Below are 22,181 nucleotides of genomic sequence, written 5' to 3' on the forward strand. Positions count from 1 at the left end.
ACCCGCTTAGGTACAGGGCTGGGGGTAGTCCTCCTGGGGGATACAGCTCTTCCGCTTGGGAGTGTATGCTTCCCCCTAAGAACAACGCACCCCCTGGGAGCCAGGGGAGTCCTCTGCTTTAGGGTCGGGCAGACCTGGACCTCCCATCGCTTTTACTGGCTCAGTGATGTTGGCCAAATCCCTGTCTCCATGACCCTGCTGCCCACTCTCTGTAAATGGGGATCAACAGGACTCCGATCAACAGACCCTGCCTCCAGCCATTGGAGGGGTGACCCTGGGCTGCTTCATTAAAGCGAGTGACTATATCCAGGGTGCGTTTTATGGGTTGGATTTCTGCTGTGCGTTTTGCTTTTGTTTAAACCTGTCGGCACTGGATGTTTCCCAGTTAGAACAGAGAGTCTTGATTCATAGAAGTTGATACCAGGAATGGAACCTGTTCCACCGAAAACAGGGACTGGTGGTGGGGAATAGTGAGCTACTATTATTAGAGGAAGGAAACAAACAAACAAACACAAAACTATAGCCCGCCACACTAAATGAGGAACCTGGTCCCCAAAAGGGAAATGACACGGCCTGTGGCTCCATTTCACCCTGAGGAAGTTCAAGGGCCTGTCTGGACCGAAATGGGCGGTCGTGGGGAGAAGGACAGAAGGTTTACCAGAACCTGAGACCAGATGGTCAAGCCCTGAGTGGCTGAGAGTCAGATGAAGAAGGTGAATGACTTATCCTTGCTGATCAACGGCTCACAGCTGACTGTAGGCATGAGGAGAGCCTGAGTCCGCACCCTGGGCAGCTGCCCCTGCTTCCCTACCCCCTGGGGATCCCTGAATCTTTCAACCCCACCTGGATAGAGGGACCTGTGGCCTTCAGCTACTCGCTTAACCTCTCTGAGCTTCTATTCTCATCTAGGGATGGAAACAGATAAAGTTCTACCCCATAGGGTTGAAATCAGCCCACAGCTTTGGCTTAAGAGAAATCAGGTAGTAGGTCAAGTAAGGGATTGGGCCCCAAGCACATGCTGAGCCCAGAGCTCTCCGCATCACGGGCATTCGATACATGTGGGCTGAGATGAAGGAATCAGAAGGTGGCCCAGCGTGCCCCCGGCCCAGGACCACAAAAGGGATTCCAGGACATGTCAGTTTCACTGAAGACAAAACCACAAGGCCACCTCTCCCTGGGCCCTGCACCCAGCGGCCCTGGGCCACACTGAGCCCATCCCGAGAACAGGGGCTGAGAAGACTGTATTGCTGGGGTAGTGCTTTCACTGAGTTTTGTCCCAAGGCCTCCTCCAGGCAGCCCTCCTGGACTATTATGGTGCAGGAAGCCCCCCATGAAGCTCCCAAAGGGCCAATCCCAAGTCTCAGCACACTGCCCAACTGAAGAGTCATCCTCTCTAGGGACGTTATGGGCTCACAGGTCCCAAGGGTCCCTATGTGTCTGGCCACCTGTGGCAGAACCACCCACAAGGAGCGCTGGGCCAGGGAACTCGGAAAGTGGCCCAGACCTTGAGTCATGTGAACCTCAACCAAGTGGCTCTGGGACCCTGGGCAGATGTTGCCTCTCTGCAGGCTTGTCTCCTCAGAAAATTCAGAATCACCTCACAGTTCTTATGAGACTTGAAGAGCTACATGTCAGGACAGGAGCCCCAGTGCCATCACGCCCCTCCCTGTAGGAGCCCCCAGGAGCTGACCCATTAAGAGAAGCTGTGCGGCATTTCTCCCCTGGCTCTGTACTTAGGGTGGCTTTCGGGGAAGGGGAGAGGGTAATGCTGCTGCTCTAGGCTCTGGGCTGAGGGCTATTACTCCTCCTCTAGGTCATCTTTGGCCTTGACTTGGGTTGTTACCTAATAGCTATGGGATCCTGGGCAAATCACTTTTCTCTGGGCCTCAGTTTCCGCATCAATCAAAACTGGCCATGCTCTCTTTAGGTTGTTGTAAAGGTTCCATGAGATGAAGCATGTACCGTGCCTGGCACATATTAGGCCCCCTATTCATAGTGGGGTGGTTGGTCATTCGTGTTAGCATTGGGATTATCGTTCACGAAGAAACTGAGATTCAAAGAGGCTGCAATGACAGCCACAGAATCACTCACTACTGCTTCAAGCCCCTCCCCCTGGGACAGAGGAACCCCAGCACACACCTGAGGACCTCTCAGAGGTCACCTGTGCCCTTCAGGGAGCAGAAGTTGAGACCTGGCAGGCCTCCTCCTCTGGCGGGGGCTATACACACAGAGACAAACACGGCCACTCAATTAGTGTCTTTATTCGTACTGTTGACATTTCCCATGGGGAATTGTTGAAGGGCGAGGAGGGGAGGGTGGAGCAGGGAGCGTGGCTTGGTTTTCCTCCATCCGGTGGAGGAAGTGAGGGGACAGGCTCGGACTAAGAGAGTGAACAAGGGCACCATCGCAAGGTGGGTGGAGACGCTTCACCCAGTGACTTCAGACGGCCCGAGTCCTTCTGTCAGGAAATGCGATTTCAAAGTGGAAAAGTAAAAAAAAAAGATGGAAAGAAAAGGACAAAGTGCATACAGAGAAGGCTCTAAGGCAGCCAGCAGTGGGAAGCCAGGTGTCTGGGTGGCCTCCTGGCCACGCCTCTCCCCCAGGCCAGGCTAGGCCGGGCTGTTGGGCCACCAGTGCCCTCTTGAGACAGTCCCTGTTGGCTGGAAGCCACAGAAGGTTGTGGAGGGAGGACAGCACCAGGGTGTGGCAGCACCAGGGTGGCCCAGGGCAGGGCCGCGTTGAGGAGATCAAAGCCTCTCTGGGGAGTGGCCTGGAAGGCTGGTGGGCTATGGAGGGATAAAGTGCCCCTTTCCTTGGGCACAGGGCACAGTCACTCTCTGGAATCTTCTATGACCTGGTGGCGGTGAGAATGCTGCTTAACCACAGAGCTGAAGGCTGCCAGGCCCGTCCGGGTCCTTCCCTGGCGCGCGGGGCCCGGCCTGCAGAGCGTGATGGAGACGCCGGGCCGGTGGGCGCTGCGACCAGCTCAGCAGCCCAGCCAGTCGTTCTTGATGCTTCCGAGCTTCACGTTCCTCAGACTATGGTTCTCCAACATCTGGTAATAAGAGCCCTTGAAGAAGTAGCTGTAACCTGGGACGAGAGAGAGGAGAGGCTGTGAGCACCCCAGGCCTGGCCCTGGAAGGTTCCTGGGAGCTCTGAAAGCCCGCGTGCCCCAAGGAAGAAGCTTTTAACCCGGAGGGGACCCTCCGAGGCTGGGAAAGGGACACGGCTGTGGGAGTAAGCTCTCGGAGTCGTCTTCAAGATGGGAATAGAGGTACCACTTAGGGCCTGTGGTGAAGCTGAAATTAGACAATACGAACTACTACTAATGTACTTAGTACCCCTCTGAGTACCATCCGTAAATCGGAGGCAACAAACCAGGCGGTTGCTCCTCCCACAGGCCCACAGATGGGTTTTATTTGGCGCACACAAGGTGGTTTTTTTGGTTGTTGTTTTATTTTGAATTCTGCATAAGTCGCTACCATATAAACATCTGTATGTGCCACAAGGAAATACAGACTTTTTCTGCTTCCTTTGAAAAGAACTGGAATATGCAGCTACATCGGGCCCCGTCCTTGCAGGGCAGCCATGATCAGAAGCAGAGAAGCAACTGCGTGTCCCCTGTCAGCGAGCCATATGCTCTCTGGTTTGCCACAGACCCCACCACTCCCTACTGTCTGCCTGGCCTACTTCCCTCATTTGTGCTACTGGCCTGGCCCCTCTGGGCTTTGGAATCTGTGACTCCTGACATACATCATCTCGTTTACTTCCTTTAAAACCCTGGCACACAGTAGGTGCTCGTTGGTTGTTTATTACCGAAGATCATCCTTAACCCAGCACCTGATCACACACTGCTTTTCGCTGGACAGGTAGACCTTTAGCCACTAGAGGTCAGGGCCATGTGCTTAGCCAGCATATGATAGGGGCTAAAAAAAAAAAAAAAATCTTTGTGGAATTTAATTAAAATGCTCTCTAAAAAGCCATGCTGGATCCCTTCCAGGGCCCTAGAGACTCCCAGAAGCCCCCTCAAGAACATGGCTTTCAAACTCCAAATTCTACCCCTCGATGACACTGGCTGTTCTATCCAGCAAGGGACCCGGGGCACAGTGAGTTGAACGGGGACCTTTGCCACACCAGCAAGAGGCCATGACCAAGCTGGTCCTATCTCAAACGGAGCCATCCTTCTGCTGACGGGAGGCGGTGACGAGGCCTCCTGTGGAACCCAAAAGGGCCTGGATCAAGCCCCAGAATGAATGCAGGGCACCGAGCCCATGTTCCTGGCCCCCCACAGGCCTCCCGCTCCCCCACCCCCTTCCCTGGCTCCAGGCCCTGCAGCTGTGAGAGGCCTCTCTGGGTCTTACTGCCTGGAGCCTGCTGTGTGAGCAGAGGTCAGGGGTCTGGATGCCTTCCCAGCCCTGGCTGAAGGGGCCGGTTTGTTCTCCCCAGCCCCACCGGCCTCCCTGCACAATGAGGGAGTGTGTGCTTGTAGGACAGGGGCCCTGGTGGGGGCGGGTGGGCGGGGGGGCTGGAAAGCAGACAGAGGCCGGGCAGCTCACCACCAGCCTGCAGGTCCACCGCGGCATCCAGGTCATCGTAGATGGCGTTCCAGGCGTCTTCGATGAGCTTGGGGAAGTCGGGATCCATTTTCTTCTTCACCTCATTGTATCTGCAAGGGACGGGACATGGTGAGCCAGTGGGGCCTCCCTAGCGGCCACCCCTCCCCGGACCTGGATGGAGGGCCCCGCTGACGGCTCCTGGGTGGGCCCGGGCAACCAGACCTCGCCTTTCTGGGAGGCTGCCGGCTGGTCAGAGAAGGTCTGAACCCCAGCTCCCCAGCTCCCTCATGACGTGACCTTCACAGTCCAATAAAAACCACCTGGTGATTACCACTCACGTGCAAGCAGGGTGTTAGCAACTTTGCATTTCCCTTCTCAGCCCATCCTTAGGACCATCCTATGACACAAGGATTCCCGGATACCCAGTTCACAGACCAGAGGCTTAGAAGGGGTGCCCAGCTTCTGAGGGGGAGTCCAGCCCAGGCCTCTCTGAGCCTCGCTTTTACCAGCTGCAAGATGGGGTTCTATTCCCTCTAGTGCAGTGGTTCTCAACCTTCCTAATGCCGCGACCCTTTAATACAGTTCCTCATGTTGTGGTGACCCCCAACCATAAAATTATTTTCGTTGCTACTTCATCACTGTAATGTTGCTACTGTTATGAATCGTAATGTAAATATGTGATATGCAGGATGTATTTTCATTGTTACACATTGAACATAATTAAAGCATAGTGATTAATCACAAAAACAATATGTAATTGTATATGTGTTTTCCGATGACTGGAAATGCGATTGGAATCCTTAGGCGACCCCTGTGAAAGGGTCGTTCGGCCCCCAAAGGGGTCGCGACCCACAGGTTGAGAACCGCTGCTCTAATGTCTCGATTAATGTGTACACCAAGGAAATAACACATGCCCAGTGCCTATCCCCGCATCTGGCAGCTTATTTGGGACGTATTAGCTCCTTTACAAACTTTGATCCCCACGGCAACGTGACGGGCACTGGACGCGGCGTGCCCATCGCCCTCTCTCTGGCTGGGACACATCGCTGCCTTTTCATCTGTCCGTGGAGATGACAGCGCATGTCCTGGGGGCTGATCTCGGCCGGGACAGTGAGGTTACCGTGCAGGTTAGTCACGGGGCGCACAGCTCTCCCTGCCCTGCCTTTAATCCGGGTAGAGGCTTGGAGTATGTGGTTGGCATTGTCCACTTCCTGGCTAGCGATACCCGTCTTTGTAATTTCTTTCAGGAGAACTTTTTAAGTGCCGGGGTCCTATGGATTCCTTCCTTTCTCCACTGATACCCAACCTGGTCATCATTCCATCAATATCTCATGCGCTCCCACTCCGTGCCTGTGGATAGCACAGCACACAAGACAGTGTCTGACCTTCGTGGTGCTAACTTCCTGGCCAGCTCTGTGTCTGAGGGCCATCCTGGCGACAGCCACGCGTCCCTTACAGTGGGGCATAGCTGATGCTTTGTCCCTACAGCCGGCCCGACCACCTCCAGCCCTGACGCCAGCCACGGCTTCCCCTCTGAGCGCCCTTCTCCAGGGGTCTTCCTCTCGCCCAGCACCCCGAGAGCTGCCAGAAAAGCCAGCCTTCATCCCAGCCCCATCATATGACTTCTTACAAGACCCAGCACGCTTCCTCCTGACCTGGGGTCCCAAAACCCAGTGTCCCACTCAGAATCCCAGCAAGCCACCGCCTCACCTCCACCGAGCCCTCAACCTACATCCTCTACAGTGAGGGTGGCTCAGAGCTGGGTGTCCTTGAACGTGCCCTCATTGCTTTCTCGCTCTACCCACATTTTCTAGATGAGGAAACTGAGGCTCAGAGAAGTGACCCATTTGCTTCCACGTTCCTTTCCCCCGGGAAGAGCACGGCACCGTGGTGGGAGGATGTGCTCCGAAGGGGCCCCCATCTCTCCGCCTTCTCTCTGTCCCCAGAGTCTCTCCAGTGTCCCCGCTCGCCTCTGCGCTGCTTTGAAAGGTTTCCCTGTGACTCTGTAAGCCCCTCTGCAGCTGGAGACATGGCCGTCAGGGACACAGGTTCCACGGGTGTATCCTTGAGGCACACAGGACTCAGTCTCCACACCCGGAAAATGGGCCTAATACGCATATCTGCCTCCAAGGAGAAACAGAGGTGGCATGCGCAGCCTCAGGCCCGGCACGAAGCACAGGGCCCGGCATGAGGACCGCTGTTGTTTTACCCAAGTGTGTTTATGTCTCTTGCTGTACTGGAGGCCCCACACGGCAGGGTGACTATGTCTTGACCACCGTCTTCCAGCCCCTCGCTCAGTGCCTGGCACACAGGAGATGTTGAATAGATATTTGAGGGCTCCGTGGAAGCTTCCAGAAACAGGGGCTGAGCACTCCCTGGCATGAAGGAGGGGATGGCCAGGCTGGAGGCAGCGACTCGTCCTCTGTCGCTCTGGGGCCCTCTCTCGTTCTCCAGCAAGAGCAGGGGCGGGGGGGGGGGGGGGGCTGCAGAGTCTGCACCAGGACCAGCATCTCAAGCTCATGGGAGCGAGACCTGGCCCTTCTGGAATCGGTGCCCAGAGCCTCGGAGGGAACCTACAGCTCTGCCACTTTTAAGAACCTGGATTCTGGAAGGTGGGCTTGCTGCGGAAAAGGACTGGGAGGCAGTAAGTTTGCTAGAAACCCCAGCAAAGCACCGTCCTGGCCTGTGTGTATGTGTGTGGTGTGTGTGCACACATGCATGCATACACGAGTGTGCGCACTCATGTTCATAGTGGATGCATCTGTTCCTATATGTGGACATACCCAGAGTGTGTAGAATGTCTGTCCAGCCTGGCTGGCATGGCTCAGTGGTTGGGCGTCGACCTGTGAACCAGGAGGTCACGGTTTGATTCCCAGTCAGGGCACATGCCAAGTTGTGGGCTCGATCCCCGGGAGCCCCGGTGTAGGGTGTGCAGGAGGCAGCCGATCAATGATTCTCTCTCATCATTGATGTTTCTCTCTCTCCCTCTCCCTTCCTCTCTGAAATCAGTAAAAATAAAACGCCACGATTCAAGGACACTAGGGTTCTAAGACTCACATCTGTGAACCTGTGCCTGTCACTGCCCACATGCTAAGGTCGGGAGATCCGGACCCCGCAGCACGCGTGTGCCGGGAGGGCTCCGGGGCCTGTGGGCGGGAGCCCGCCCTGGGTTTCCTGGCTGGCTGCGTTCTTTCTGGAGGCTTGAGATATCAATCAGCTTAGGCTGCTAAGTATCTTAGCAGCATGTCTGGAATTCCACCCTTCTGAATGCCTGGGCCGCCAGGGGCGGGTGGTGGGCGGGAAGGTGGGAGAAGAGAGGGCCTTGGGAAGAAAGCAGGATTGTGTCAGGGATGACAGACCCAGGGCCGGAGGCAGCGGCAGCCACAGAGGAGCCACTGAGGAACGTGGGTGGGTGAAGGCACCCGACCACCCCTTCCTTGCACAATCACCCCTTCCTTGACCAAATGACCCTTAGGGTGCCGTGGAGGGGCCCCAGGGTGAGGGGACAGGAAAGGCAGGTATGATCCCGGCTCTGTGGCCAACAACACACCTTGAACCACAATTTCCTTCCCTGGGAACTAGGACAACATTCAATCACCCCGAGGCTGCTTCTCACTGACCATTCCTAGCTATGGGGCCGCTGCCCCTTAACCTTGACCCTGACCGCTCAGAACTGAACCCTTCCCTTTAGATAACCTGGAGCAGAGAGCTACCTGCTGGCAAGCTGGCCCCTGATTCGGATGCTGGCTCCTGGGGGAAGCTGGTGCACCCATCTCTGTCTTCATCCTATTTTGCCCTCTCCCATCCCTGCCTCTACCACCCCATTTCTTGAGACCTCCCACTATTTGGGGGGCACAGTGTAGAATAGCGAAAAACAGCATGTTCTCGGGGAGCCAGAATTCCAGGGTCCAAATCCCACACGGCCACTACCGGGCTGTGTGACTTTAAGCTACATGCTGAACCTCTCTGATCCCAAGTGTCCTCATCTATAAAGTGGGAATGCTAATCACACCCATCTAAAGACCTTGGCACAGTGTCTGTAGGAGAAGCTATCGTCTTTCTTTTCATTACCCTTCCTTCAGTGAATCATCCCAAATTGTGAAGCTCTAGGCCAGACGTGGGCCCATCAAGAATTCTGAGAAGGGGAAGGCGGTTCTAACCAGAATTGCAGCCATCATGCGCCTACGTCATTCCTTGATGACTTCTTCAAGGGGCTGCCGTCCTGGCAGGTTAGAGACCAGAGAGGGGACATCCAGGGCCCACCGGCCTCCGGACGTGACCCAGGAGGCACGAAGCCGCCGTATCTGTGGCCACGCAGCCGGCTCTGCCGCCCTCCTTACCTCCAGAACTTCTTTCCAGCAAAGATGTATGTCTTCTTGTTCTTGCTCCAGTTAAAGGCAGCATCCACTCGTTTAACACTGGGGGGCAGCCCCAGGCTGGTCAGCGGCTTGGGGTACCCGGGCTCCAGGGTGCTGGCTGAATAGACCCAGTACTCATCCCCTGGGGTGGAAGCAAAGAGCGTGTCAGGGACTGGTGCTGAGATGCCCCCGGCCAGCCCGTTCCTCCCCTCATTTGTCTGCCAGCGACCCTGCCGGGGCCGCTGTCAGCAGGGACACGCCTGGAGTCAGAGGCCCGACCAGGGCCCACGTGGACGGGGTGACAGTGGGTTATAGAAGGTGCCTGGCCAAGGAGGGGAGGAGTCCAGCCCTCACTTCACTCACCAGCCATGTACTGTGGGTGCCACGCCTGCCACGTGGGGGCACCTTTTTCTCATTTGTGCACAGGAGCCCTGGGGACCAGTACTGCCCTGGCCACAGCCCAAGATCCCTGGAGTAAAGGAGCCTGGGAGGCGGCTGGTGGAACAGGTCCCCACGGGGTTGGCTGAGCCTTCGTGGCTCCTCCAAGAAGCCGCCCCTGTGCCCCAGCTCAGACCTGCCAGTCCTCCCTCCCGCCTCCCAGCACTGACTGCAGCCCCGTAACAGCTGGTTTGTGAGCTCTGTGAGGGCAGGGGCTGGATCCGCAGCCCATGGCAGGTGCTCAAATCCATGCTGGATAAAAGCAGGGCTCCCCAAACATTAGTCACGTGACCCTCTCTTGATGATTTTGACCACCTGTAGAGACTCCTTGTACAATTATTTACTTTCAAGGAATTCATTTTGAAATCTTCAGAAATACGTTCATTTTAAAGTTTAAAAATAGAAGCTAATTGTGGTGGGTTTTTTAAATTCCCACTAAAGCTGTTGTCTGCTAGAGGCTCTAGCTGGCATTAGAGCCACCGGCACGAAACTGCCATGTTCCTTCTGGAAAAGGAATCAGAAGGAGAGAGAAAGAACTCTCCTGTGGGAAAGTAATGACATGCTCGCTCCGTGGGCGATGCTCTCTCATGCTGGTGTCTGAGCCAGCCTCCCGGACGAAGCCCACGCTTTCGGATGTGGTGGTTGGAAGAATGGGTCCCTAACGCGGAGGGAGCACCCGCAGGTGCCCGGGAACCGGGAGGCAGGGCCCGGCAGCATCCTTCCCACACACCTGCAAAGAACACCGCCTTCTCCTCCTGGGGGGCCTCGTACACAGCATCGATCTTGTCCGGAAGCTCAGGCCAGAAGGTGGCCACCAGCAGGGGCCCCGTGGGCTTCTCGCCCAGCGTCACTGTCCGCCAAATGAACCTGAGGGGGGAGGAGGGCAGTGGAGCGGAGGCGGCCCTTCCCCAAAACGTACGGACCGCCGTCCAGCCCCACCAGGCTCTCGGTTCCTCCCCGAAGCAGCCAGGAACTCGCGCGTCTCTGTGGGCTTTGCCCCTGCAGTTCCCCTCGTCTCACGCACCCTCCCAACCGGTCAGCCCATCCCTGTCCATCTGAGTCCAAATCTCCCGAGGGCTGCCTCCGCCCAACGCCTCCTCCATCTGAATGTGTCCACAAAGCATTTGACTCATTAACGCTTCGGCAACCACACGTCTTTCATTCTGCCCTGCGCTGCTGTCGGTGTTCTCTGCCTCAGTTTCCCAAACCAGACTCACGATGCTCAACTTGAACGTGCATCAGAGTCATCGGGGGGGGGATCTGCTCAAATGCAGGTTCCTGGGGCCCACTCCCAGAGATTACAGGCCGAGGGCCTGGGGGTGGGAGCAGACACCCACACTTCTCACACGCACACCCTAGGGGGCTTAGGGTAGAAGGCCCAGGGACTTCTCTGAGAACACGGATCTAGGCATTAAGGAGCCTCTCTACCCCCAGCATCCCGTCCCCCACCCCCCGCTCCTAAGCCTAACCAAGTACTTGGCACCATCGATGCCAAGTGGTTATTTGTTGATGATACCAGCTAGCACGATGGGACACACGGACGCTGTGCCAGGTGTTGTTCTAAGCGCGGAGCTCACCAAACCCTTACAACAGCCCTGTGACACAGGTGGGAAAATATGTCCCGTCTTATAGATGAGGAAACTGAGATAAAGATACATCATTAACTGGCCTATGATCGGGCCACCAGTAAGTAGTAGGTCTGGGATGCTAACCCAGGCCGTCTGGCCCCCGAGCCCACGCTGTCAACTAGTATCTCTATGGATAGATGGATGGACGGATGGATGGATGGATGGATGGGTGAATGGAGGAGGAGGAGGAACTGATCACGGATGATAGATGCGTAGATAATGGGTGGATATTGGGTGGATGGATGGATGGATGAATAGATGGATGGGTATATGTGCCTTTGCAAGGATGGATGATGGATGGTCCTTTAATGCAGCCCTAATACCATCTGCCATTATCCAGGAGGGCTAGAGCCGCTGGATGGTCTCAGCCCTTGGTCAATTGAGTGGGAGCCTTTATAGCATATAGGACACCTCCTTTCTCTACCCTGTGGTTCCTTGCTCCCTGTACATGGACAGTTTGGCCATTGGAGGTCAAGGCCATTCTAGGAGAAGGCCTGTGACAGCCTGCATGATTCTTTCCAATGTTTCCTCATCCCTCTGTTAGAAATACAGAGCATGTCTGTTGCCATGTGATTGTGCGGTGCCGCCCCAGAGGGTAGGCCTTGGACTTGGCTCTGTGATTTGCTTCAGTCAATGGGATACCCTCAGACGTGATGTGAGGCTTTGACTGTGCTTGTGCGGCCTAACTTGGCCTCCTGTGCTTCTGCCATCTGCCATCAGTGGCCACAAATCCCAGGAGGATGAGTGACAGCAGCGCATACCCACCCACACTGCAGCCTGAAGCCAACACGCCTCACAGACCCACAGACTGTGGGGGTGAGCCACTGAGATCCGGAGGTCACCCGACATGCAGCTAAACTAGGGCCCTTCTAGCAAGTGTCTAGTGGGGTCCCTGTGCGAGGGCTGGGGGTCCAAGCAAACGGGGCCAGGGCGGAGGACAAGAAGCCCCCCCACTCACCGGTCCTTGAAGAAGAAGATCTCCCCGCGGATCTGAGCGATGCCGTCAAAGACGATGTCTTGTGTGCAGATCTCGGGAGTGACGGGTCCCAGAGTGGGGGCGGGGCCGGGGCCGGTGTCAGTGTCAGGATTGGGCCCTGGGGGAGGACACCTGACCTCAGACTCTCCCCAGCCCCAGGGGTTCCCCGCACCAGGCTGAGCCCCCAAGGCTCCCACCCAACCTGCTAGGGATCCGAAGAAACACTATTCTGGCCTTAGTGTGAGCCGGGTAGGAGAGGGAGACGATGCCTGGACGTGGGGAGAGGGGGGTGGAGGGAAACCAGCATCCCATGGCCCTTCGCACTTTATAATGCTCCTCACTGACGCCCCCCGAGTCAGACCCCACTTCATCCCTGGGGGGCAGGCATCATTATCACTTCCTCTTCACAGATGGTGAGGGGCAGAGGCAGCATACAGCCCGGCGCCTCCCCCTCCATGGCGGGTTCAAGTCCACTGCTTGCTCCCCCAGCCTCTCGGCTCAAGCACCACTTTCACTCCTTCGGCGCGGTCCACGCAGCACCAGTACCGTTATACACCTACTTTTTCCAAAACATGGACTTCACTTTTTAGACTCTAGCCTCGTGGCAAGCACTAGTCATGAAAAAAGCACTGGTCTCAGGTCCTGGTTGTATTGTTCCGATTACACATGCAAGTAAGAGTCATCAGGAAAACTAGAAACCTGCATCCCTGTATCGTTAAGGCCATGGCAATGCTGGGAAATGCTACCCTGCGTTTAGCTCATTCCCCTGGACCCTAAACCTCACTTGGTGGCTGCAACCTAGTGACCCTGGGGCCAGCAAGGTGACCTGTCTCAGGTCTCAGTTTACTCCTAAAAGACGGAGAGCCAAGAGGGGCGTGAGCACTGATGAGATTTGGAAAGGAAAGGAGCTGTCCCCGGTCCCCTTGGAGGGCCGGCCCCTCCAGACCCGTCAACACCGGTGCCTCCTGCCCTTGTCTCCTGCCATCTGGGAGAGCCGGGACGGTCCCGGTGCACCCCCTGCCCCTCCATCCCGGGCTGCACGGCCTCCCAGACCCCCGCCCCAGAGCCCCAGCCGAGCTCACCGTAGAGCTCTTGGATGCCCTTGATGTCGTCGTGGGACAGGCGGAAGTTCTTGGTGTAGGTGTAGATGGGGGCCATCAGGGCCCCGGGGTCCTGCGAGTGCTCCAGCCCCATCGCGTGGCCGAACTCGTGAGCTGCCACCAGGAAGAGGCTGTACCCTGAGGGCCGCAGGGAGGGGAGGGGAGAGGGACGGGGAGAGAGACAAGAGAGGAGTCAGGCCTTGGCTTCAGAGACGAGATGTTGGAGGCCATCCTGTGGTGGGGAGAGGGCCCTGGGAGGGGCACGGATTGATGTTTCCTGCTCCTGAGAATTCTGGGGTGAATAGACTAGGTCTATTCCTTTCACGCAGGGCAGGCCGCCCTTGTGCTACAAAGGAAAAAATGAGGCATCTGCGAATCCGCTATGTAAAGTCCCACGGGTTAAACATCGTGCCTCCTGGCGTCTTGTGTTTCTCTATAGAGACCAGGGCAAAACCGGCTCCGCAGTCTCCAAACAGGTAGGAAAGTGGGGACAGGCTGGCCCGAGGGTCCCCCACTCCTGCCCCAGGGACAGCAGTAAACGCCATTCCCACTTCCAGGGGCCGCCCAGGCTCAGCCGCAGACCGAGGGCAAACCTGTTGTGGGTTGAAGTGTGTCCCTCCAGAAGGTGGGTTCCAGCCCTAACCCAGAGGACCCGTGAAGGTGACCTGACCTGGACACAAGGTCTCTGCAGGTCAGTTAAAACGGAAAGCCCGGCAGGTGTGGCTCAGGGGTTGAGCGTCGACCTATGAACCAGGAGGTCGAGGGAGGCAGCTGTCTGTTGGAGTGGGGATGCCTGAGGAAGGGGAGTACGGAGCCCAGCACGGGGACATGGTAGGAAGCCTCGGGGGCAGCAGGTACTGAGGACGACGGGGATCTTCCATCAGCAGCCATGCCTCTGCCTGGGTGGGCGTGGTCTAAGCAGGGACACGCGTCCACCAAGAGCAGGTCGTGTCCCCACCGTGGATGGGCAGGTCTAGAGCAGGTCTTGTCCCCACCCGGGGGAGTGGAGGGCTCTGTCTGTGCCTGAGGTGGGTGGGGACTCGGGACGGCTTCCCGCCCAGATGTGGGGTGTGGGCGTCCGGGCTCCACGGCCGGGCCTGTACCTTGGTCGGGACAGAAGCCCCAGGTGCGGTCGTCGTCGAAGCTGGCGGTGGTGGAGCACCAGGCCTTCCCGTCGCTGCGGCCGTCGCTGGTGCAGCGCTCGTACTTCTTGCCCAGGAAGGTGAAGGGGAAGACGCAGGGGGCGCCGTTGCCGTTCCCGCCGATAGTGGACATGGCTGTGGGGTCAGGGACGCGGGTCAGGGCTGTGAGCAGCCTGAGCCCTCCGCCACCAGGGACAGCGACGTGACGTGGACATTCACACCCCCCCTAACTGAGCCTTCGCCCGAGCAAGTGATGGATGCACGGCTCACCCACCCACCCGACAACCCTGTGCGGTCGGAACCGTGCCACCCCATTTCACGGATGGGGAAACCGGAATGCAGAGAGCTGAAGGAATACTCCCTGAGCCCTGGCCGGTTTGGTTCAGTGGATAGATTGTCGGCCTGCACACTGAAGGGTCCCAGGTTCGATTCTGGTCAAGGGCACATGCCCGGGTTGCGGGCTTGATCCCCAGTAGGGGGCGTGCAGGAGGCAGCCAATCCATGATTCTCTCTCATCATTGATGTTTCTATCTCTCTTTCCCTCTCCCTTCCTCTCTGAAATCAATAAAAATATTTTTTTTAAAAAAATTGCCTGAGCAGATACTGCTAGGCAGGGTTCAGGCTTCAAATCCAGAGCTTTCGTCGGGCTCCATGGATGGGGACCCAGGGACCAGAGGCAAAGGGGCTGGGCAGGGATAAAGGAGCAACACCCTTCGCTGGACCCGCAGCTCCGCCACAGAGGGCCCTGGGGAAGCCTGCCCGCTCCCCTGCAGAAAGGAGGTGCTCACATATACCCGCTGGACGAAGGGAGGGAGGGATGGAAGGAGGAGGAAGAGGGCAGATGAGAGTTTGTGCTGACAAAGAAAGGCAGGGAAGAGAGACTTCAAGATCCAATGGAGGCCCTGACCAGTTTGGACTGAAGGGTCCCAGGTCAAGGGCATGTACCTTGGTTGCGGGCACATCCCTAGTGGGGAGTGTGCAGGAGGCAGCTGATCGATGTTTCTCTCTCATCCATGTTTCTAACTCTCTATCCCTCTCCCTTCCTCTCTGTAAAAATATCAATAAAATATATTTTTTTAAAAATCCAATGGAGGGACAGAAAAGGACCTGGAGAGCATTGTGCTGGGCGAAATACGCCCTCGGAGAAAGGTACGCAGCCCGTGATCTCATTCACAGGAGGAATCTAATGAACCAAATAAACGGATGATCAAAAAGAGACCCAGAGACAGAGACGCACGGGACAGAGTGAGGAGCCTCAGAGGGAAGGCGGGGGCGGGTGTGGGGGAAGAGACCAACCAGTGAACGTGTCTGCGTAGATGCATCGCCCGTGGACACAGACAATGGGGAGGGGAGGGCCTGGGGGGGAGGGAGAGGCTGGAAGAGGTTAATGGGGGGAAACGGGGACCTAGGTCATACTTTCAACAATAAAGGTTTTTTAGGAAGAAAGAGAAGGACTGGTCAGGGAGGCTGAGGGAGTGTGGGCCATGCAGAGGGGTCCCTGGAGGGCCCGACACCAGGCAGCACCGATAGGGCCGAAGTGGTGATTGGTCCCAACGTCTGTGCTGCTAAGTACTCCGGCAGAGCCCCGTCCTGGGGAAAGGAGGCGGGGCTCTTGTGAGTTCTAGGGAAGGCGGGGAGAGGGGGGCACCCACCGGTCTCGGGGCAGAAGCCGTATTTCTTGTCGCGGTCGTAGTCCTCCGTGGTGCTGCACCAGCGGTAGCCGTCGCTTCGGCCCTCGGTGGTGCAGCTGTTGTAGGTGGTGCCCTGGAAGCTGAACGGGAACTTGCAGGCCTTTCCATCACCGTTGCCACCCATGGTGAACAGGGCTGGGGTGGGGGGGAGAGAGGGAGGGTGCAAATGTGAGAGAGGCCACCCACCAGGCACCTGCGTGGGCACAGAGCTGGCTGGCCACCAGCCTGCCGGCTCACCAGTGAGGTGACAGCGTTGTTAAAATATTAAAAATGGCCCTAGCTGGTCTGGCTCAGTGGATAGAGCATTGGCCTGCAGACCTAAGGGTCCCGGGTTCGATTCCAGTCAAGGGCACGCACCTCGGTTGCAGGCTTCTCCCTGGCCCGGGCCCTGGCCGGGAGCCCATGCAGGAGGCAACCAATTGATGTGTTTCTTTCACATCAATGTTTCTCTCTCTTTCCCTCTCTCTTCCACTCTCTCTGAAAATCAATGGTAAATATCCTCAGGTGAGGATTAAAAAAGAAAAATTAAAAATCACCGATACTGGTTGGTAAGCTGCTGCTTCTCTGAGCTCCTGGGGACCTCCCCTGGCTTCCTGGTCAACCCCAGCCATCCCCTGGGCCCTGATGGACCCTCACCCTCATGGTGAACTGGTGGCACACAGCAGGGAGCCCCCAGGAACCCTGCTCCAGTCCCAAGGTCACCGTCCACCTGCCTGGTCGATGCCCACACCACGTGGATCACTAAATACATCATCCATGGTCGGCAGGACCACCAGTCTCTCCATTTGATAGATAGGGAAACCGAGGCCCAGAGAAAGCTGATTCCGGAAGTGCTCATGGTCTCATGGTCACATAAACGGAAGAACTGGGTGAGGAGTGTCACGGAAAGCCACAAAACACACGAATATCAATCTCTCTTGCTCTCTCTCTCTCTCTCTCTCTCACACACACACACACACACACACACACACACACACACACACACACGAGGCTTCACCTCCTCTCACCCCAGGCGATTTTCTGTGGTCCCTGGAGGAGGCAGTGGAGGAGGAAGAGGGAGGGAGAGGGGTGTCTTTGGAAACCTCCATCCACGCTGACCTCCCCGAGACAGGGGCCATGACTGGAGAATTGGGGGGAGAGAATGGGATTCAGAGTCTGGCCTTATCTGTCCTGGGTTCTTCCCCTGTGGCCCGTGGCCTCATCCACCCCAGAGCTACACAATGGTGCATCCCTGGGATTGCCAGCGAGCAAAACCACAAGTGCGTAACGAGGACCAGCTGTGTACAGCCGCGCCAGCGGTGAGCTCACCGCCCGTTAACTCCACCGCGACCAGAATGGAGCCCAGTCGTGGGACTCAGGCCCCCATATCCTCACTGGTTCCTTCTCCCCAGACAAGAGACCTTCTCCTGCCCGGCTCGGTGTGGCTCAGTGGTTGAGCGTTGACCGAAAAACCAGGAGGTCCCCGGTTCGATTCCCGGTCAGGACACATGCCTGCGTTTTGGGCTCCATCCCCAGTGGGGGGCATGCAGGAGGCAGCCGATGGATGATTCTTTCTCATCATTGATGTTTCTCTCTCCCTCCCTCTCCCTTCCTCTCTGAAATCAATAAAAACATATTTTTAAAGAGAGAGAGAGAGAGAGAGAGGCCTTCTCTTGCAACGCCAGCAACAATGGGTAAGAGAAGATGCCCTGGTGGCCTCCGCGTGGGGAAAGGCAGAGTTAACGGCCACGCCGCTGGCTTCCCATCGGCTGTGTGTCTACCGCCCAGGAAGCCCCAAACTCCTCTCAGATCCCGACCCCAACAAGGATGAAGAGAAACAGACACTGAGTCAGCAGTCAGGAGGGGCTGAGTAACACAACATCTGCCCCCAGACGCAGACACGTGCGTGCTGTGCGTACTTGCATCTGGCTAGATACCAAGTAAATGGCCAATGTCCCAGGCCGGGGAGAACCCAAACTTATGAATTACAGCTGTTTTCGCTTCGAGCATCAAGGCATTCTTTTCTCATCACAAGGGTTGATGCATGGGAGGGGGACACGGCACCTGAATCCCTCCTGGGAAACGCAGCATGCATAACAGATTTCTATTTAAAGTTTCTGATGTATTGATGGCTGGAACTCTTACTTAGTACACAAAGTATCACATGGGCTTTGGTACCAAAAGCATAAACAGAACCCTTCTGTCAAGATGGCTGGGGGTCAGTATTCAGTTGCCGTGGAGTCAGATGGACTCACAAACATGTCGCGTGACAGCCAAAAAGACAAAGGCATGTACGGGTCAAGGAGTCTACGGGGCGGGGGAGAAAGAAATATTTAGAGAAACGCTTGGGTTTTCTCCCACTTTTCTGGCTTTCAATCTCCAGACTCATCAGATAGGATGACTTGACAGAGTATGAAGGTACACGTACTATCATCCTCAGATTTCTGATTAAAAAGCGTGTCAATGCCGAACCGGTTTGGCTCAGAGGATAGAGCGTCGGCCTGCGGACTGAAGGGTCCCAGGTTCGATTCCGGTCAAGGGCATGTATCTTGGTTGCGGGCACATCCCCACTGGGGGGCGTGCAGGAGGCAGCTGATCGATCTCTCTCATCGATGTTTCTAACTCTCTATCCCTCTCCCTTCTTCACTGTAAAAAATCAATAAAATATATTTAAAAATAAAAATAAAAAAATAAAAATAAATAAAAAAATAAAGAGCGTTTCAAGGATATTTTTTGAAAAGGATTGTGCTGGCCAATACCCTGACCCCTTTAAAAATGTTCCTCTCGATTTGGCTTCACAATACCTGAAAATGTTATGTTTTGAGCATTGACAAACACACACACACAAATACTGGGTCAAGACACAGAGATGTAGACACAAGCAAAAACAGACAAAAGACCAAGAGAGGCAGATGGAACAGTCCTCATACACAGACACACACACACACACACACACACACACACACAAGCAAAGTTGGCATCAGAACCAGGAGTAACGGCTGAAATTCCAGGGGTCGGTGCCCCCCAGCCAGGTTGGGTACCAGCCTTGGTGTCTGAGTCTCCGTCCCCAACCCCATTGCTAGACTTCTGATCCATCCCTGAGCCTCTCTCTCCTCGTGCCCCGGAGCCCCCAATCCTGCCCGGGGGGTACAGAGTGGTTCTAGAGAGAACCACTGGGCACGTGAATAGTTCTAAGTTCCTCCTAAGGTGTGCAAGAAAAAAATAATTAGCACATCACACCTGTGATTTCGCATATATCCTTGCTCATGGCGAGACAGAAAAAGGAACTGACTCAATGAAAGCATGAAGTAAATAATTACGCAGGTGAGAGGGACAGTAGGGTGGCAAGGGCTGCCTGGCAGTGCCAGGCCTGGGCAGCGTAGATGACGGGGGACAGCAGGGAGCCTGGGGCCGGAGGACTCACATTCATGGGGGCAGAAGCCGTATTTGTTGTCCTTGTCGAAGTTGTAGGTCGTGGAGCACCAGAGGAAGCCGTCCGAGCGGCCCGCGCTGGTGCAGCTGGTGTACTCCTTGCCGTTGAACATGAAGGGGAACTTACAGTACTCCCCGTCGGCGGTGCCGTACTTCACTCGGACCACTGGGGGGCGACACAGGGTGGGGTGAACCTCTCCAGGCACCTTCTCTGGAGACCAGAATCCTGTGGGACTCCCCTCCCCCTCCCATCAGAGTAAATGGAGGTGCCCAGGGTTGTGGGGGGAGGTACGGTCCTTGTTGCTAGGTTACAGGGAGACAGGCAGAGGACTGGAGAGGAGGCTGGGGCAAGGGGACGGCCACTTTCTTACCTTGCCCTTCCCCCAGGGTCCACAGCTCATCGTCGTCAAAGTGGGAGTCTCCCCCAACACCAGGCCCCGGGGCGAAGGCGTGAGCCAGGAGCCCGTCCTTGCCATCAAAGGGGTATCCATCTCCATGCTCTGGAACACATGGGGTCTCAGCTTCTAGCTGCCCGCCCTGGGCCCTGACCCCCAGCCACACCCCACCCACCGGGCATTTGTCCCCTTCCCTATCCTGTTGGCGTTATCCAAGACTGGGACACAGCAAGTCAACAGAGAGTTGCTGACTTGATGGTCAGCATCCTGAGGTCTCCATGGTCAAGTCTATCACCGATAGTCACACCTCTAAGCCCCAGGCCTAATGGCCACCCAGGTCCATACCACACACCCCCTCCCCGGCCCCCCATCACCATTCTACTCACAATGCCCATACCGCCTACCTTTATGTCTACACTACCGCCAGGGCTCACACCACCCTCCCACACGGCGCCAGTGACCCGGGTTCTTGTCCACTCACTCTCCTGTCTACACCGCTCCATTCTCTCTGACCTCCTCCCAGGCCTGGAGTTCCTCAGGGCGGACCCGTGCTACCCAACAGAACTCCCTGCGATGACGGGACACTCTTTGTGCTGTTCATCACCAACCGGCCCCTGTGGCTACGGAGCACTTGAAATATGGCCCGTGTGACCAAGACACGGGACCTGGATTCACTGCATTGAAACTAATGGAAATGTAACCAGCCCGCCGTCTGTCGGAGCTGCTGTGCGGGACGGTGCGGGAAGACCCCGTGCTTGCAGTTGACGCTGCCTCCAGGGAGTGACCAGTGCCACGCCATCTGCCTCACATCCACGTGGCTCTCCAGCGCCCGGTCCCCGCTACGCCACTCGGCGTCCACCCCTCCTCCTCTCCTATCTCAGCTGCTCCCAGGACCCCGGTGCCTGTCTAACGGCTGGATCCCCTCCGTCTCCACACCGAGCCCCTGCTGGTCCCGATTCTCCCTACCCCAGCGGCCGAAGTTGATCATGATGTCGGCGTCTCCGTCGTGGATACGAGAAAATCGGAGGGGGGTCACGTTGCTCCAGACTTGGAAGGCACGGGCGAAGGCATCATCCACCGTGTCGGAGTCAAGGTCAGGTGTGTAGCCGATGATCCTGGCGGTGGGAGAAACGCACAGGAGTGAGCGGGCACACGCATGCCAGTGGGTGTGCGTGTGTGCAGGAGCCTATGTGAAATCGTGCGAGTGCACGGATGTGTGCTAGGGTGGCGCGTGTGCACAGGTGTGGGAGTGTGTGCAGAAGCATGTGAGGGGTGCAGGCGTTTGAATACACGAGTGTGCACAGGTGTGCACACATATGCAGGTATACGTGTGTGCATGGTGAGCAGAGCTCCCTGGGAGAACAGCCCGCCCAGAATGCCTTGCATCTGAGACCAGCCAACATCCTCAGGCCTTGTCTCAGGACTCTCACCCATCCCTTCTGGCTGGGGGACGCACGGGGCATAAACAGTGCACATGGGACTGGGGCAGAGCTCTCATCCTGGAATCCAGCATGAGCCACACGGAACAGAGGCCAAATCCAGACAGGCCTCCGCAGAGGGTCATCCCAATCGACAACTGATGACAACTCCATTGTCTAACCAATTAGCAACCGATATCCCATTCTCTCCACCTGCCCCAGAGACTCCAACCAGGAGTAACAGTGACTGGCAGTGATCAAACTGTTGCTACACGCCGGACACAGAAATCCCTTTACATATGGGGTCCAGCTTAATTCCCAACCAACTTCCGAGGAAGATTCTGTTTTAGCCCCATTTTGCAGATTGGAAAGCCAAGGCGCAGGGCGTTGAGAAATAAGTCGCCCGATGCCTCACGCCTACTAAGTGTGAGAGTCAAGTTCAGGTCTGTCTGACTCCAGCTCCTAAGAGCTCTGTATGCAAACTCCTTAAGACTCCGCGTCCTCACAGGACGAACACCTCCTGGGTCCCTGGAGCGGGGTGAGGCCTGAGGAGACCCTGTGTCCCACGGCCCAGAGGCCCCGCTGCCCCAGCCCTGCCTCGGTACCTGTAGGTGATCTCGTTCTTCTCCCACTTGGGCTTGCGGGGGAAGAAGTTGTAGTTGGCCACGTCGGGGTTGCCGCAGCGCGGCTTCTTCATGGTCGTGATGGTGCGCTTGTCGAGGTTCCCCGTCTCGGGCAGCCCAAAGAACTTCTGCATCTTCTTCAGCGCGTCCTTCAGCCCAATCAGGTTGCACTTGTCCTTGGGGCAGCCGTAGTAGGTGTTCAGGTATTGCTGGGAGAAAGAGCAACAGAGGTAAGCAGCCCCGTGAGGGCGGCATCATCCTGACCAACGCAGGCTGCGGTCACCAGCCCCAGCCCGCCCCGCAGGCCAGAACAGGACATCATCCATGGGCCCACGGGCACTGGGGGGAGTGCTGGGTTCCCAAACCAACGTTGACGCCCAAACCAACTAGTTGAGTGACGTAATAGCTGTAGAGAGTATGATGTCAGGATGTAACCCTAATGCTC

General features: G+C 56.6%; 1 protein-coding gene across 1 annotated transcript; it reads right to left on the minus strand.

Moving 5' to 3' along the window:
* Window positions 1-2,241: 2,241 nt before the first annotated feature.
* Window positions 2,242-21,944, minus strand: MMP2 (matrix metallopeptidase 2). Its single transcript, XM_014538892.1, has 12 exons — window positions 21,719-21,944; window positions 20,662-20,810; window positions 19,672-19,800; window positions 19,293-19,466; window positions 15,851-16,024; window positions 14,160-14,333; window positions 13,039-13,194; window positions 11,939-12,074; window positions 10,083-10,219; window positions 8,897-9,056; window positions 4,557-4,666; window positions 2,242-3,090 (listed from the first exon to the last, which is right to left on the minus strand). Exons 1-12 carry the CDS (start codon window positions 21,868-21,870, stop codon window positions 2,987-2,989), a joined length of 1,755 nt encoding a protein of 584 aa, XP_014394378.1. The 5' UTR covers window positions 21,871-21,944; the 3' UTR covers window positions 2,242-2,986.
* Between the last annotated feature and the right edge of the window lie 237 nt (window positions 21,945-22,181).

The sequence above is a fragment of the Myotis brandtii genome, unplaced genomic scaffold, assembly GCF_000412655.1.
Source record: "Myotis brandtii unplaced genomic scaffold, ASM41265v1 scaffold2022, whole genome shotgun sequence".
NCBI classification, from domain to species: Eukaryota; Metazoa; Chordata; class Mammalia; order Chiroptera; family Vespertilionidae; genus Myotis; species Myotis brandtii.

Coding starts and splice junctions, on each gene's coding strand:
- MMP2 (XM_014538892.1), bottom strand. CDS start 21,870: ATGCAGAAGTTCTTTGGGCTGCCCGAGACGGGGAACCTCGACAAGCGC. Junction 19,801..20,661: donor GATCAACTTCGGCCGCTGGG/GTAGGGAGAATC, acceptor CATGTGTTCCAG/AGCATGGAGATGGATACCCC. Junction 3,091..4,556: donor GGTGGACCTGCAGGCTGGTG/GTGAGCTGCCCG, acceptor CTCTCGTCCCAG/GTTACAGCTACTTCTTCAAG.